The sequence below is a fragment of the Harpegnathos saltator genome, unplaced genomic scaffold (assembly GCF_003227715.2).
Source record: "Harpegnathos saltator strain DR-91 unplaced genomic scaffold, Hsal_v8.6 scaffold328, whole genome shotgun sequence".
Classification (NCBI taxonomy): Eukaryota; Metazoa; Arthropoda; class Insecta; order Hymenoptera; family Formicidae; genus Harpegnathos; species Harpegnathos saltator.
The window spans coordinates 207372-223639 of NW_020230126.1; the positions used below are offsets into that span (position 1 = coordinate 207372).

The 16268-nt window shown below is 47.2% G+C and overlaps 1 protein-coding gene across 7 annotated transcripts in view; it reads right to left on the bottom strand.

Annotated features, from left to right (window-relative positions):
- LOC105185347 (uncharacterized) overlaps window positions 1–16268 on the bottom strand; it is a 270171-nt gene that overhangs the window by 116521 nt on the left and 137382 nt on the right. For 2 of the 7 annotated variants that reach the window (XM_025300084.1, XM_025300083.1), the window contains exon 2: window positions 2373–3094. The exons of 3 other annotated variants lie outside the window; for them this stretch is intronic. In XM_025300084.1, the coding sequence (XP_025155869.1) occupies window positions 2373–2558 (186 nt within the window). In that variant the 5' untranslated portion in view covers window positions 2559–3094. Of the gene's footprint in view, window positions 1–2372; window positions 4244–16268 lie in introns of those variants that run through there. 2 more of the 7 variants (XM_025300085.1, XM_019842384.2) reach the window with 2 other exon arrangements.

Genomic DNA, 16268 nt, shown 5'->3' on the forward strand with positions numbered 1-16268 from the left:
CCCGCAGGAGTCGTCAGTCATTGGATATTATCGTGAGTAATTTTAAATTAGGAAAGACGGATAATGTTTGCGGTAAATATTCACATACCGCTAAATATTCTGTCGGAATATTCTCGCAACGCACGCGGTGAATTCTGAATTATTAACATCACGAGGCTATCCCTTCCTAATGATTCCTCTGACGAGTTGCGATAAACACTCTCTGAGCCAGAAATCGATCCTGCCGGCTTTTAACTGTATTTAAATCCCCGCAATTCGAAACCGTCGGAATAGCTCGGATTCGAACAGCGGGGGAACCGATTCGATTTGAATGACCGGATAGTTTGCACATCTCGGATAATCACGCGATTGCTACGAGCACGAGTACAGTCAGTTGAGGCGTTTCCCAACGAGAGAGACTCGCTCCTAATAATCCTCGCTCCTAATGTCCGCGCGAGCGAGCAACAAGAAGGACGGGAAGGAAAAAGGTCCCGTGACGGCGGGAGCGACCGGCAGCGCCGTCCCGGAAGTCTGTTTTCTTGGGATAAATTTCAGACGCGCGATGCGCCAGTTAAACGGGGCAACATGGCAATGCACTCAGGGTAATGCTCAATTTTTAAACCCGGCCGAAACTCCTCCGTTATTACCGCACGATTGAGACGCGCCACCAGCGCGACGTATAAATCATGCAAGTCGCGCGAGGCGGAATTTACGTTCGCGAGCGCGTCGCGCGGCCGGCGCGGCGGATCGATGTTTTTCGAGGTCTGAGGCCTCGGGAAAAGCCGAAACGCCTCTCTTGTTGCGTTCCAATCGGCCCACGCGGTTATGCGACTTTTTTCCGCGTCGCGGCATCCGCCTTTAGCCCTTAAAGGGAGAATTACATGTGGAGCAGGCCGTTTTCAAGGCTATTTTTACGAATTTTTTCAACAGAAACGGTAGGATCAACGAACTTGAAATTTTCCCAATGTATTCATTAATGTTCAAAGTATAAAATAAATTTGTTACTATCGATATGGAAAGTACACATAAAACTTTAAACGCGTTTATTTGAAAACTCATTTTCTTAAACTGTCGACACGATCACGCAAAAACTACTGAACCGAATAACTTGAAATTTTTACACAATATACAGTAGAAATGTAGTTCTCGCCCTTACCTCGAATAGTTATACTTTATTTTATTCATTTTTTTAAACATGATTACAAGTTGAAAAAACGAAAGTTTCATTTTCGATACTTCTTTTTTGCACAGTCATTATTTCTCCAAGCTTGGCTTGACTGCCCTCATTTTGATACGGGCTATAATGGTAACAGTATATTTTGAAAATCTTTGTCATTTTTTTGGTTTTAGAGTAGTGAGAGCACCGGAATTATGTCGACAATAAACATAGAACTCGCAAACGGATGACTGCAGTTTTATCTATAATTACAAATTGGACCGGTTCTTGTGTGATTCAATAAAATTTATTTTACACTTTGAACATTAATGAATACACTGTGTGAAAATTTCAAGTCCATTAATTTTACCGTTCCTGTTAAAAAAAACGTAAAAATAGCCTTGAAAACGGTTTTCCGCATGTAATTCCCCCTTAAAAGCTACCATCAAATATCACCCCAATCTAACTTTCCTCGTTATTGTTTACAGCAAAATATATGCAAGAATTGATCTGTTTTATCATAATGTCGCTACTGATAGTATGAATAAATATCTATAAAATTGGTATTGTCAAGATGGTTACGCTTTTTAAAACGATGAAGAATTCGCTTGGAATGAGATTTCACCCATGGTAACTTTTAAAGGTATACGCATGCCAATTATTCCGCCATTCCTGTGTTATCGTCCTCTCACAATTTTGGGAAGAGCGGATTTTGTAATCGAGGAACATACATCGGTGTTCCGCCTTCATGCGCCACTTGCATTCTCCGGGATCGAAGGAGCTGCTATTCTTAAAGAATCATCGAAAGAATGATGTTTCGATGTTTCTGGAATCGTTTCTACCAAGAAGTTATTTTTGCGAACTGAAGGTGACCGTTGAATGAGTCTGCACCACCTTTATAGCGGGACAAGCTAATTGCGTGTCGGTTAAACTAACGTTCGCTTTGCTCGTGTTATCGCGTTAATGCGATCGATCTTTCTTCTTCGCGTGCGGTGAAGGTGATCGAGGAAGAATCTCACGCGAGAAAGAGAGAGAGAGAGAGAGAGAGAGAGAGAGAGAGAGAGAGAAAGAGAGAAATAGCAGCGATATCCTTTCCAGCGCAACGAACATTCCTCGCCGCGAATTATCTTTTCCATCTCTCGCTTGTTAATAAGCATTTGAGCCGCAGCGTGAAACCGATTCCACGGCGGCCCAAACGCCGAACAACCCTCCCGACTCTCCGCGAACTCTCCCCTACCTTGACCTCGCGCGCCGGCGAGTTGGCCTCTCGCTGCTCCGGCCGCCACTTCTGGCTTCCCCCGTCGTCCGTCCGGTTCCTCACGAGACCGTTCAGACTGCGGTAGGACAACAGCCGACACATGTCGCTGGTGAGATCGGGCAGGCGATTTCTGCAATCGCCGCAGTGGAACTTTTGCTGCGGCATCGCGCGCACGCACAGCACACGCACACACACACACACCCGCGTATCTTGTCTCCTTCTCTCAGCTCGCGGCCGCTTCGTCCTCGGGCGAGCACCGAGCGACCTTTGTCATTTTCCCGGACGATCGGCCGGGGGATACGCCGCGGGATTGTCTCGGATCAAGCGGGATACTCGACGCCGCGCCGCCACGGACGATACATCGTCATGAATCCGCGCGGATCACCGTTGCGATTTCGATTCGTTGCAGGTCCGACCGCACTGCGCACGAGTTACTTCGTCGCGTCGTCGCGAGCGATGTGACGCGCGGTGCGCTTATATTTACGCGGAGAATCCTCGCGGCACAACGGCGCAACGTACGTGCGTGAATTCTTCAAGCGGTGCCCCAAATATACTGATCGAGTGCGAAGCAATCTCGGCGAGCTGAAGAATGGACCGAGCGATTCTGTGAAAAACGACTCTTCCGTTCCGTCGAGCAATCGTTGAAAAGCATCAGTCCACCATTCCCGTCGGTATATTATGCATCTACATGTCTGCGAGAACTGCCGCAAGGGTCGGTTATCATCGAGACTTATGCACTAGCCGATATTTCTCCGCGAAAGTATTCTCCGTCGCGCCATCGACGGCGAGTATGCAGCAAGACCGGTTCCAACTCGGGAGTCCTGAGAGGATAACGGGAGGTTCACGGTGCGGGCCGGCAGCGATTCCAAGATGCTCCGATAGCGGTTCTTTAGCGATCCGATAGTAGTTTAATGTAATTCGTTACCGGCTCGATGATGCTTATTAACGAAGCAGCATCATCAAGCACCACCCGACGATCGCGATGAACCATCGTCGACTCCGTCTCGCTCGTGGCGTCGAGAACTCCCGAGTTAAAATCGGTCTCAGGGTCGTTGCGGAAAAACGCGAGGCTCGATATCGGCCATCGCGCTTCAGAATCTGCGCATAATTGTCGCACAAACGGTCTCACGCTTGCCGAATGCTATTTCAATCGCGATCGGTCATGCATTCGTAACAGAGGCGCGACGATCGATGACCGGCGGATAAAATAACGCGACCGAGCATGGGGGAGGGTAGAATTCAGCGGGTGGAAAAAGAGTTCGATGACGTTAACGAGAATGTGCCTCCTCCCTTCGCAGGGGGCGGGGGTGAGACGCGGGGCGCGCAATTGGGACAATTGACATCAGAGAGAGAGAGAGAGAAAGAAAGAGAGCTCTGTTCTTCGACATCGTCTCGTGGAGATCGCCTTTGCGACCACTTTCCGCTTCGTCCGCGGTCCGGTATTTGCCCCGAGGGGGAGGGTCGCCGCTTTTTGCTCGCCCCTTCACCTTAAACATTTACGCTGAATGGAATCTCGAGAACCCTGGTCGGCGCGCAAACGCGACGCGCGATCGCTTTAATAAGCGCGAGCGAATTGTTTTGAATGAAAAGCCGAGAAGGCGAATCGTGGCTGCGTTCATAGAGCGATGATACTCGAGCGATTTTTAGAGTCACGCCTAGAGAGGTGTCTTTATTCGCGGATTAGCGCTGCTGATTTCGCTCGCGACAATACGATTCACGTCGATACTGCGAGTCTCCGAGACTGCGCACGCGCGCTGGAAACTGCGAAATTTACTCTAAAATGCTCACACCTGCCGACTCTCACGCATTTTGTGCGTGAATATGTTCGTGAACGATACACTCACGCTCTTTGACGCATTGCGTGTCAAGCCGACTCTACCGACGGTATTTCTTCCGCGGCCGCGCGAGTTTTCTCTTCATCGTTGCTTTTACCTTTGAACGTCATTTTATGGGGATTATTTCGTCACTTGCGACATCGAGTCTTGTGAAATAGATTTTTCTGGACGGATCATCGGGATCGAACTATATTAACTATATAACTATATAACTGTATAACTGTATGTTCGTTCACAACGTTCAATACGTTAGAGTTGGTACTTCGAGTAATTCCGCACGTCTCTGCTCGAAAAATATCCGGTTTTGCTTTAAGGGGTGAGAGGCGGAGGGTCTTATTTGATTTGTTCCTTCCTGCAAATATCGGCGCGAAATCGTGACGGTTTCGGAAACGCGGCGCAAGTATGTCCGTCGGAATGAGTTCATTTGTCTTCGCGTCGGTTGAAACCCGCGACGAGGCGACGGGCGAGAGTCGATCGACGGATGACCCGCGGAAAAAAATGATGAAAAATTCGCGTCGGTTTTTCCAGGAGGGTTCACCGTTCCCGTTCGTCCGTTCACTTGCTTGTTCTCGCTTGTCCGTCCGCGAGGAACGTCGTGAAAAATCGCGTGCGATGATCCACGGACGACTGAAGGGGGAGAAAGAGAGAGAGAGAGAGAGAGAGAGAGCTGCGGCCGCTAGTCCGGCACTGAGAAACGTTTAAAAATATCCGGGAACACGTGAACGAGGTCATTTCAGGAAGACAAGGCGAGGTCTTCGGAAGGTTGGAATTTACATAAACGAGGTCGAGAGGATGACTAACTCGCTCTCCGGTCGCGCGCGGGAGGTTTCCGATATTAAAGACGACGTCGGCGCTCATCGATGCTTCTTTTCTCTTTTCTCTCCCTCCCTTTCTCTCTCTCTCTCTCTCTCTCTCTTTCTCTCTCTCTCTCTCTCTCTCTCTCTCTCTTTCTTTCTGCTCTCGTTCCGATTTCGATACATTGTATTCGGATCCAGGACAAACGCGGATCTTACGTACAAGAGAGCTGCAGAGATATTGAACGAACGAACGGACGGACGGCTGATCTGATAACGAGACATCGAGATGTAACCTTTCCGTTCGGCGACATATAATTTTTCAGTATTACGTGGAGGGAATATTATGAGCTTCCCTTGTCATACAAATTCCCCTCGGTCTGATCATGCTTTCCGATAACGCAGAAATAAACCGTCGGCCGAGTTTATCTCGCTAAAGGAAAGAGTAATTTTTTTTAACAAGATAACAGATAAGCCAAAGCACGAGCTTTCCCCGGGTTATGAAATTTGAGAGCAATTTTTAAAAATTCTTTCCGTGCACGAATAATAAATTTTTCCCTTTGTCCGTCAGCTGTCAGCGAGTCAGAAGCTTGACGATTTCGCTGCGATTCTCCATGGTTCTCCATGGTGTTTTTTTCTTCCTTTTGCACACATACACGTACGCTGCGAGTAACATATTCTTCATTAGAGCGCAACGAGAAGAATAGCGATCCGGGCGGCGGTGTAATCCGTAGAAATGCTTCCGCGTAGATATTTTATTCCCTGTATATACGGCGCGCGATTATTTTTAGCCGGCCAGCCAGCCAGCGGCGAGCTGCTCGTTACACGTACGAGACTGAAATTGTTCCCAGTCGCAACGAGACGCGTCTAACTTTTTCAAATTGGATTCTGCGAGGCCAGTTACTTGCCTTTATTTCCCCAAATGCACCACGTTGCGCCGTATTAGCGCTTTACATTTCATTTTCCGCCGGCTCCCACGTCCACCGGAAATGGATTCAGCTTGTACGCACGCGGATTACGCGGCTCGTGAATTATTTTCTCGCCGCGGTGTTTGCCGAAGAATTATCGCCGGGACGCGATAAATCCCGCGAAATACCTCCGACTGTTCTCCCCTCCCTCCCCCCTCCGCTCCTTGTTCCTTCTCGCTTCTCGAATTTGCCTCACGCGCTGATTTAACGGCGGATAATTGCTTGTCGTTATGCGCGCGATACGACCGAAGCGCAATCTCGAATGGCTCGTTTTACAGGCGACGAAGGCACGAATAAAAATGCGATAAACATCAACGCGCAACGGGACGGGATGGAGCAAAGGGCCGCAAAATGCGGGTTCGAGGGCCTTTAAAAAAAATTATCGCCGCGCGGGACAGGCGCGCGATAGCGCGGTAAATTTACCGCGTCTTCGCTTATGGCGCGCGTAAAACGCGCCGGCTCGTCGGTGCGCGAATAAACGACTCGAAATGAAAAAGTCGCGCGGAATTAACGCGACCCTCGTGACTAACGGCTCCGTGTCGTGGAGTAAGCGAGCGATCAGTTCTCATCAAATTTTTCATATCGACCCGACGACCAGACGAGACGTTGATAGCGTTCGGGGACGCGAATAGCGACTCTTCCCTCTTATTCGAGCCATGTATGTGGAACTTGAATAAGATTTATCTTGTGACAGACAATATTCACCGAAACCGCAGACGTTTCTATAAAATTCTATAAAATTTGCAGTGTTTCGTAGAAATAAATTTTTGCAAACAAATAAAATGGGGCTCGGTGCTCGCTCCAGCACCTCGCGCGCTGCTTGGAATGTAAATCTGTCCTCGATAACGTTTTTTTCGTTGCTAACGACATATACGCGCACTCGCTCTTTCTCTTTCTCCGGCGAAAACTCCCCACGTTCGTCACGTCGTCGACGTTAACGCCGCGCGCGTAAAACGTCTCTCTATTCTCATACAAATTCCATTTCGCGACCGACCTCTAATCACTATATCTGGATCTCCGTGTCTTCGTTTCAAAGATGCGCGTCGCGCGACGAAACGCGACACGGAATTACGCGGCCTCGGCTCCTCCTCATCGACGGTGCGCCGTGCCGTTGGCGCAGGATATAAAGGATAATCCAATTTCGGAGGCTTTCTAGCCGTGATAGCGTCGGGAAAAGAAAAGGGTGAGCTCATAAAGTTCGGACCCACGGGAGCGCAATACACCGGCAGACAATAACGGAGAGGAGGAAGAAGGAGTGGAAGAAGAAGAAGAAGAAGAAGAAGAAGAAGAAGAAGAAGAAGAAGAAAGCGGAGGCAGAGGAGAAAGAGAGAGAGAGAGAGCGAAGATTTTACGGGAAATTACGGATGTAACGCGCGTAGCACGCTCTGTCTCGCTCGCTCTCCATTTCTCTCGCCTATCTTCCCTAACGATCCTAATTACTTCGCTTATATCGATACTCCCTAGATCATCGCCGAAGGATCGGCGAAGAAGCAACTTCCGTTTTCGACGAAGCTCGTTCGTCTATCTTTGCGCGCGGTTCGTATCGACTAGTGCAATGAATAAATCGGTTTTAACGAATTTGCCGACATTATACAGGGTGAGCCGTGTAAAACGCATGAATGTTTTAAAAAATATCGATGGCGGAACGAAATTTCACGAGAACGAGTTGTATTACTTTAATGTGTCACGCTTTTTTACGCACCTATCTATTTTCCCCACGAAAATACATCAGAGACAAATGTTTAAAAATATATTGTCCCATTAAAAAAAAAGAAATTCCAATATCTTTGATCATGCGGAGAAAAATTAACGTATCCGTAAAGGTGCGACGCTGATAGTTAAATTTTGCCTGACAATTATATATTCTTTTCGGCCGCCGATATCTTTAGAAATGTTCATCCGTCGCGCTTCTTTACGCGCCTTATCCTGCACATCTGTGTGTACACTCATCTGTGTATATTTAATACAGAACCGTATATTTTTTAATATACAGCGCAATATATATTTTTATATTTTTCTAAATATATCAAACCGTATGTTTTTTCAACGCATGACGAGATAACGCGAGCACTCCCACGCCAATGTATTGTTCAAATATAATTTGCATCTCTAAATCAGGACACGCGCGTGTGAATCTTCGTCGCGCGTTTGAAGCCGAGGAATCGCGGCTGCACCTCACCAGCCGGCAGATTCCGTTCGCTAAAGGACGAGACGCGTCAAGGGAACGAAATTCCGTGTGCGACGGACGCAATTAAAGACGTCGGTACAAGATAATCCGGGAAATTACAAATTCGTTCGGCCGTCTCTCCCCGTCCTTTGGGACAATCCTAATTAACTCGGCTACCGCGTCCAGAGGTTGGATACCTTCGTGCACCGGCTCACGAAAACGCGCTTGACGATCTAGTTAGTTCGACCCGGAAATTTGGTGCTGTCCTCAACGGGACCGACCGACGTAACGCAGCTGCCGAGGGTGCAATTTGAATAGGATGGCTTTCAAGTGCTTTCCGAGGCAGAAGCGTCAACTAAAAATCTGATGCACGCGCGACGTCTCGTAAATTGAAGTATTTGCGATGAGCGATTCACCGAAAAAGAGAAAAGGAGAGAGAAAGAGAGAGAGAGAGAGAGAGAGAGGGGGGGGGGGAGGGAGGAGGGAGAGATTACGTTAACTCCTCTTACAGAAGAGCCACCGGTCGAATTTTTTAATCCTTTGAGTTTCCCGGCGCATTTTTCAAGATACCGCATAGAATATCTCTAAAACTGAAAGTACCTCATTTTTTGGTAATAAAACTTTTTCAATTTTTTCTCCTGCCGACGCTACTTTCTAAATAAAACTGGACAAAAACCTGATAAAAAATTACACCAAATTTTCAGGATGAAAGAACCGGGACTCAAAGGGTCGACTAATTTCTCTTCATCATGTGAGAGATTTGCGAACGATTTACGGATTTTGTTCGCTACTGTTGATTCTCGGACATATTCACGGTTGATCCTCGATCCTCGCAGAATCCGGATCGTGCAGAGCGAGGCGAATCTTACTTTGGGAAGCGACAAGATCGCGAGGTTACTTGGAGGCGAGCGTACCGTCTCGACAATGATCGATTATAAATACCCACCGCCCACGGCTGGTTACGCTAAGAGAAAACGATCGCGCGATCCGAACAGCGACTGCCGCTAATGAGAACAAGAAACGTGGAAAGGGAGTCGTCGCGCGAACCGGGTAACGTCCGCGGTACTAATGAGTTCTTGTTTGGCGGCTACGATACGATACGAGGCGCGGCGAGGCGCCAACTCGATAATCACGATCTTGGTAATTACCGTGGCGCTCACGAAATTCCGCCGCAGTGATTAATATTGTAATCGTTGTTGATGTTATTAATTAGAGATCGCGGCTGTTACGGGGCGCGCGTGCGCCGCCGCTGTAATTGAATATATAATTGAAGCCGTGATTCGCCAGAGAGAGAGAGAGAGAGAGAGAGAGGGAGAGAGAGAGAGGCGTGCATAAATTATTCCGCTGAAAACAATTAGGGATACGCTTTCTCGAGAGCAGATGTATACACAGTTGTGTGTCTATTTGCCACTTGCTGCCGAGTGCTGAGCGACCCGTTCCTCGTCATTTCTCATTCGCGACGTTTCGTGAATAAAAGTTCGAACGCGCCCGCGAATACGACGTTCTTTTTTTCGTTTTTTGTGAAAACAGGGAAACGCGAAACGCGACGTTCCGTTTCGATTTATCATCATCTTTCCGTTCAGAGATTTCTCGTACTGCTCAGCGAGGAAAACTCTGATGCCTGCCTATTTCCGCGTTATTAGGAGAAGCACGAAAAGTAAAAAAATAATATATATATATATATATATATATGAGATGGAAATTATATAATACTCTCTCTATGCTTGCAAATGTTTGATCGCTGTTCTTATAAGCTCGAGTTAATCATCGATATGTAATTCAATGCTGCGTTAATAATCGTAACAGTAGCAGGTCGATATCTATAATAATGACTCGGTACAAAGCCACTCGCGAAAGCTCGTAGCGAGCGAGCGCGTGCGTAACATGCAAAAATCTTCAAAAATTCGCGAATTTAACAAAGCACGTTGCAACATCGCGTTCGCGCGCGCGCGCGCGGCGGGATTGGCATCGCGAATTTCCGGTTTCGCGGACGGAAGCTGGGATCTCTCTTGCCGTACGAAGCCCAACAACATCGCGACGAAACGCGGCGGCTTAATAGGGAATTAAAACAGATTATTATTCCGCTGATAAGATGAAAAAGTTTTCTAATTAACAGCGAAATTTCTTTCGCGGAATCGTCCAGCGGCCGCGGAACAATCCGCGAGTTCGGAATAATTTCTCTCGTTGGGAAAATAATCCCGTCGTAAGTGGCTTCGTTATCTCCCGCGGAGATCATTACGCTACTGAAATTACGCCGCGCAAAGTTAAATTATGAATTATTCGCCGAAGATTCTTCGATAGCCCACGCCGCACCCGGCCGCTCCCGAATTGCGACTTTGTTAGCGGGTCCCCGTTCTGCACGCCTCACAACGCGCCATCCGCGGCTCGTTTGCGATGCATTTGCACTCCGTTTGCTCTGTTAATAATTCACTTGTTCACTTTCAAATGGAGCAGAGAGATGTTGTAATGGAGATGCTCGGCCGGATAAATTCAATGTGCTTTGAACAAGACTGCGAAGATCCCGCGATAACCCGCGTTTACACCGCCGCGTTGAGTTTCTCAGGTCTGCACAGGTCATTACCCGAACCTGTCTTTCTTACTTTTCTTTTGGAAATGAGATGTCGCAGTCGCTGGAGCGGAGCACCGGTGCTTTGCGATTTGGCTAGAAAAATATTCGTACCAGATGCTCTCGAGCGTACTTTGGAATCTACGCAAATGATAGCTCGAGCTCTCTCAGTGTTCCATGAATTAAACATCGTGTTCGTACGAAGCATCGATATTTCGTAATTTGGCCGTGAAAGTATCCAAGTTTAAATTGACAAAACTCGCAGCAGAGGGGAAACGTACAATACTCGAGCTGCTCCAGATTCAACATTGACTTTGCCGTGACCATCGTCGGCGCAGATTAGATACGACAAGCGGAAACATACATGTGTGCTCACACACACACACACACACACACACACATACATATTCGCGCGAGAGAAGTCGAATCAAAGACAGCACCGTGAACAGAATAGAAGGACAGAGAAGAGGGAGAGGGAAAGAGAGAGAGAGAGAGAGAGAGAGAGAGAGAGAGAGAGAGAGAGAGAGAGAGAAAGAGAGACGCAGGACGAAACATAGCGCGCTTGGCTAAGAATTTCAAAGTCCGAGCTCGTACGTAACGCGACGTTTCCGCAATCCGCTTATTCCAACTCAGAAATTCTCGCCGACGCCCGCATCCGCGGAATATTACGGACGGAGTTCGCGTCCTCCGGGGCGCCGTCGCGACAACTTCTTTCGCGCGAATCGCGACAGGAAGAGCGTGTCGTTACACCGAGACATAATAACGTTATCGCGTACGCGACGAAATAATAAGTGCGCGCAAGATGCATCAAAACTGGCAGCGACTGCTGCGCGCCGGCGTCTCAATAAGAAGGAAAAACCTCTCTCTCTCTCTCTCTCTCTCTCTCTCTCTCTCTCTCTCTCTCTCTCTCTCCGTCTCTCTTCCTCCGGAGCTTCTCTCCTCTCAGTCCGCCCCTCCCGCGATCCTAGTTTATCGCGTCCGCGGTGCAATAATTTTCCCCGCGCGGGATTCAGGCAACAATGGGGCGCGAGCGCGAGGATAAATAACAGCCGAGAGCGAGGCCACCATGGGGAATTTCTGGAGATTCCTATTAAGATCGTCGCGCGATGATACATCGGCGCAATCCGTCGCGAACCCGTTCATCGTGAGAGACAGATGAAGCAGGAAAGCTGGCGTCTTTTTTTTTTTTAACAAACTGTGCTCAGTGAAACGGCCCCTGATTGACGGAAACGCCTGAATATGTCTTAATATATTTCTAAAATTCAGTAATTCTATATTTCTCAAATTGGGTATTCAAATTGGATTTTCGGGCTCGCTCTATTCGATGGTGAGCTTGAATATTCAAAATTCAAATGACGGATGTAAATATAATGTAATATAGCTGATACAAAGCTGAAGAGAAGTAAAGGTTTTGCGAAAACTTTGAAATGTTGTATCTTGGGGCTTTCGAGGTCGCTCTGGTGAATTTTAAGAATAAAAATCTGAAGTAACGAGTCGTCAAACCAATGTAGATGACCAGAACGAAATGTTATCCGCATATTGTTCAACTTATCATTATAAAACATGTGTATTCGTTATTTTGTTATTTTATAGATTTCAGATATTAGCCAGCTTACTTCTGACAAAATAAAATTATAATTTTATCGTCATATCGGGCCCATCGTTTTAAACTTGAACGACTTTGACTTCATATTCGTAAACAGCGATCTTTAAAATCGTCCGAGACATAACGCTTTAATGTCATCGTTTAACTTTTGGAAATTCGTTTAAGCACTTTTGCGAAATCGTACGCTTTCGGTGCATTTTCCACGCGGGGACCACTTTGCGATTTCGGATTCATCGTATTTACAGCGCGGCGCGTCAATCTCATCGACAGCGTGTCGACGAGAGATTCGTGAATCGTAATGAGTTATCGGTGGGCGGATAACGCGCCGATAATGAACACACACGTGCGCGCCGGTCGAAAAGCGAAATCAGCGAAAGTTTCACGTCGAGCGCATCAACATCGCGTCCCGCAACGCGACGTACAGATATCGCGGGAACAAACGACAGCCCGCCGAGCTCGGAGACAAACATTTCGCCAACTTTTCGCGAGCACTCGTGCGCCACAGCTGCCGTAGCCAAAAGTTATATGGGAAACTTTCCCACGGGATCCTAATATCCTACGAGACTCTATCGTTTAAGACGAATCTGGTGCAATCGTTTCGGCCAGGTGTACTCGACTCTTTCAACTTTCCGCTGATTTTCTGGCTCGACCTTTTCGGGAAGAGAGGACGAGAAGTAGCGGGAAGCTGCTTTCAGAAAAGCACTCGTCCGCGAAATATTTGTGTATCCGAGTATAGGATCTAACAATACGAAAGGGAGAAATCTACATGCTCCAGAGACTCTCCAATTTCCGAAACTCGAAAGTCCGCCAGCAGAGAGTGCGGCGGAGAGAACACACATAGGCTGCTTTTATTCAATTCTATATTTCTTCCCGAGGTATATTCTACCTTCGCCTTGCGAGCAGAAAGAACTTTACGGTAAAATTCGCTATGAAACTTTGTAACAACACACCGACAGTCTGCCTTAATTTATTATCCTCTCCTCCCTCTCCTTCCCTCCCTCTCTCTCCCTCTCTCTCTCTCTCTCTCTCTCTCTCTCTCTCTCTTTCTCTCCCTTTTGCCTTAAATTTTCTATTTATATTATTTATATTTATATCATATATGTATATGTTTTTTTTTTGAAGAATTGTATATGTGAAACCAATTGTCAAAAAATACTGTGTCCCTTTTATTCAGACAAACTCTGCTGACATATAAAAGTTTATATCCACGTTGCTAGAAAATATTGAGCGAATGCAAAAGTTTCGACGAGTTTCTCAAGAATGTCGCGACTGATGTAGTTATCTTATGGCCACGCAATCTATTAAATATGTAGGTTTATAATACACCAAAGATAACAGAAAACAGTGATGGTTACTCGGTAGAATGATGAACAAATCGTTTTCAACCAAATTATTTGGTCCATTTTTCTACCACGAGATCCATCAACACTTTTGCACTCACCCAGTATAGTATAAAATCGTGGAGAATTTATATAAAATAAAAAAATCTGTTTAACATTCTCTTCGTGTTTTGCCCTGCAAAATTCTCTCGGTAACATGCAATCGCGTGATATTTAGCCTCGGAGGCTCGAGTTTCCACATTTTGTTCATTAGCGTATACACGACATTCCACGTATATCGCGATACGCACACTAGCTGGCGGTTCTGCGATATTGACGACACCGGCAACCAGCTATTAACGACATCAACGACAGATTGATCGTATATATACACAGCGATGCTTCCGCGATATCAACACCCTCCCGAACGAATACTCAACAATACCGCGGTTAATTAATCCGCGGAATCAGCGGCGTGCGGGGTGCGCATTTAACCGGCGTATTTACGCTGTCGCTTCTCGCTAACGCCGATAAGGCCGTATAAATTCCGTTCGCTGTAATCGCGCCGATATTGGATCGGGGACAGGGTGTTAAGTAGCGAGCAGGATAATAAGTGCGCAGGCTGCGAAACACGGCGCGATGCCGATACCGATGTCGCGCCAAATACTCGCAGCGCTGTAAAATACGAGCCCTCCCGCAGCGCGAGCTCGCACGCGCAAGTCGATGATCGAATATCGATTCGATGAGGATTTTTCGGATATCTAAAGGTTTATCGATCAACAACGCATTTATCTATAATAACAAATATATGAATATATCGATTTGAGCGCATGACGCGAGCCGAGTAACGACCAAATCATCGACGAGTGCACAATATTTTAATAAATAATGATAACAATACCTTGGCGATAAAATTTCAGAAAAGTCAAACCGATATCGTTGGTTTCTGCACGATTTCATCTCGACTCCGATTTCTTATCGACTTGTCGACCGGGTCTGCGCGAAAAGCGATGGCGGCGGCCGTGCGCGCCAACTAGCGCGGAACTCATTAATGCGGGTCGCGACACGCGACCGGCGGATTAATCGGTCGCGATTATCTCTCACCCGATGCGCGTTGTCCCGATTGGTCTCGGTGCTAGCACAGACGTGGCGGATGCCACGTCCGCCTGGCGAATTCCGCCGTGCGATCGACGCGGTACGCGGCCTTTCGATAACGACGACTCGGTTATTTTTGCTAATGGCGACGTCAGCCGCGGCGAAGAACCGCGGTCGTTAGAGACCAACGCTCGCTCGCTCGAGGCTAAACGGCGGCGAGATGAAATCACGAAAGCGTGAACGAGTGGTAAAACGCGCTCTAACGGTTAACTATCATCTCGAGTCGACCTGACGACGGCCCAGGAGATACGCAGCTGATGCAACGCGGCCTAGCCAATTTTCCAGGACGCGCCGCGGCCGCGGTCGTTATAATCGCGGCCAGAACGGCCGAGTGTGTAACGATTTTTGCGTCGTCACGCGAGACACACAAGACGTATCCGGGACTCTCGTCACCGCCGATAAGGATACCATGGAAATCTGGATCACTGATAATAACGTTCGGCCGAGGTCATCGCGGAAATCGCGACGAGTTACGAAGAAACTTCGGTCCTCCGCTCGTACATTCCAATTTTCATCGGCGGGCAACTTCCGCGCTCCCGAACCGTTAAGTTCGCATTTTTAAAGGAAGAAAGTTACACGTTTATGAACTTCATGACTCAATGACACGTCGAGCGTGTCTTCATTTTTTTGTATATTTTTTACTTGGAAAGTATAGGAGACCAAAGTGCTTTATACTTGCTCGATTTTTACGTGAAACAAAAAACAACTAGAAGAAATCTTTGGGAAAATGTTAGGGGAAGCAATTAGGGATCTGTTTAGTTCCCCGATCGGATTCGCTCACTTCGAACACTATACCTCTATCTCTCTGGGATTTACGCACGTTTCCCAATGAGAGTCCATAATTTCTTTGCGAAATCGCATTGTATGTACGTATCTTAATTAGATCCCGACAAGTTTCCCATGTGGGTCATTCAAATCGCTCGCAAGCGGCGCAACCGCGCGTTGATCGCCAAGTTTCATGACATTATATCATTCGCAAGTTATATATTTAGATTGCTGGCGACGCACGATTGCACATTGACCGGTCGAGATCCCAAGGTAAGAAAAGTATATATAGGATATTTCCGAATAAACATTATTATACGTATTACGTGAACATCGAAATTATTTCTTTCAATCTCGAACTCCTTTACTAAATATTTCGGGCGGCATGTTTATCGGAATCTTGTTGCTCGTCTTGCCGAGGAGAATATAAATTATAGCCAGCCCATCCTTTCTGAAACTCCGTGTATTCTCCGATTGCCACCGTGCGTTTATCTTCGCCGAAATATCCCAACGATGATGCCGCTCGTTTTCGCGCGCTCGGTCGTATTTCCGACACACCTGAGCAAGTCGCGCTAATTAAATTCGCATTACGATTCATCCGCTATTACGCGTGCCGTGATGTTTAGTTCGAGTGGAAAGAGAAGAGAGGGAGAGGGAGAGGGAGAGTGAGAGAGAGAGAGAGTGAGTGAGTGAGTGAGAG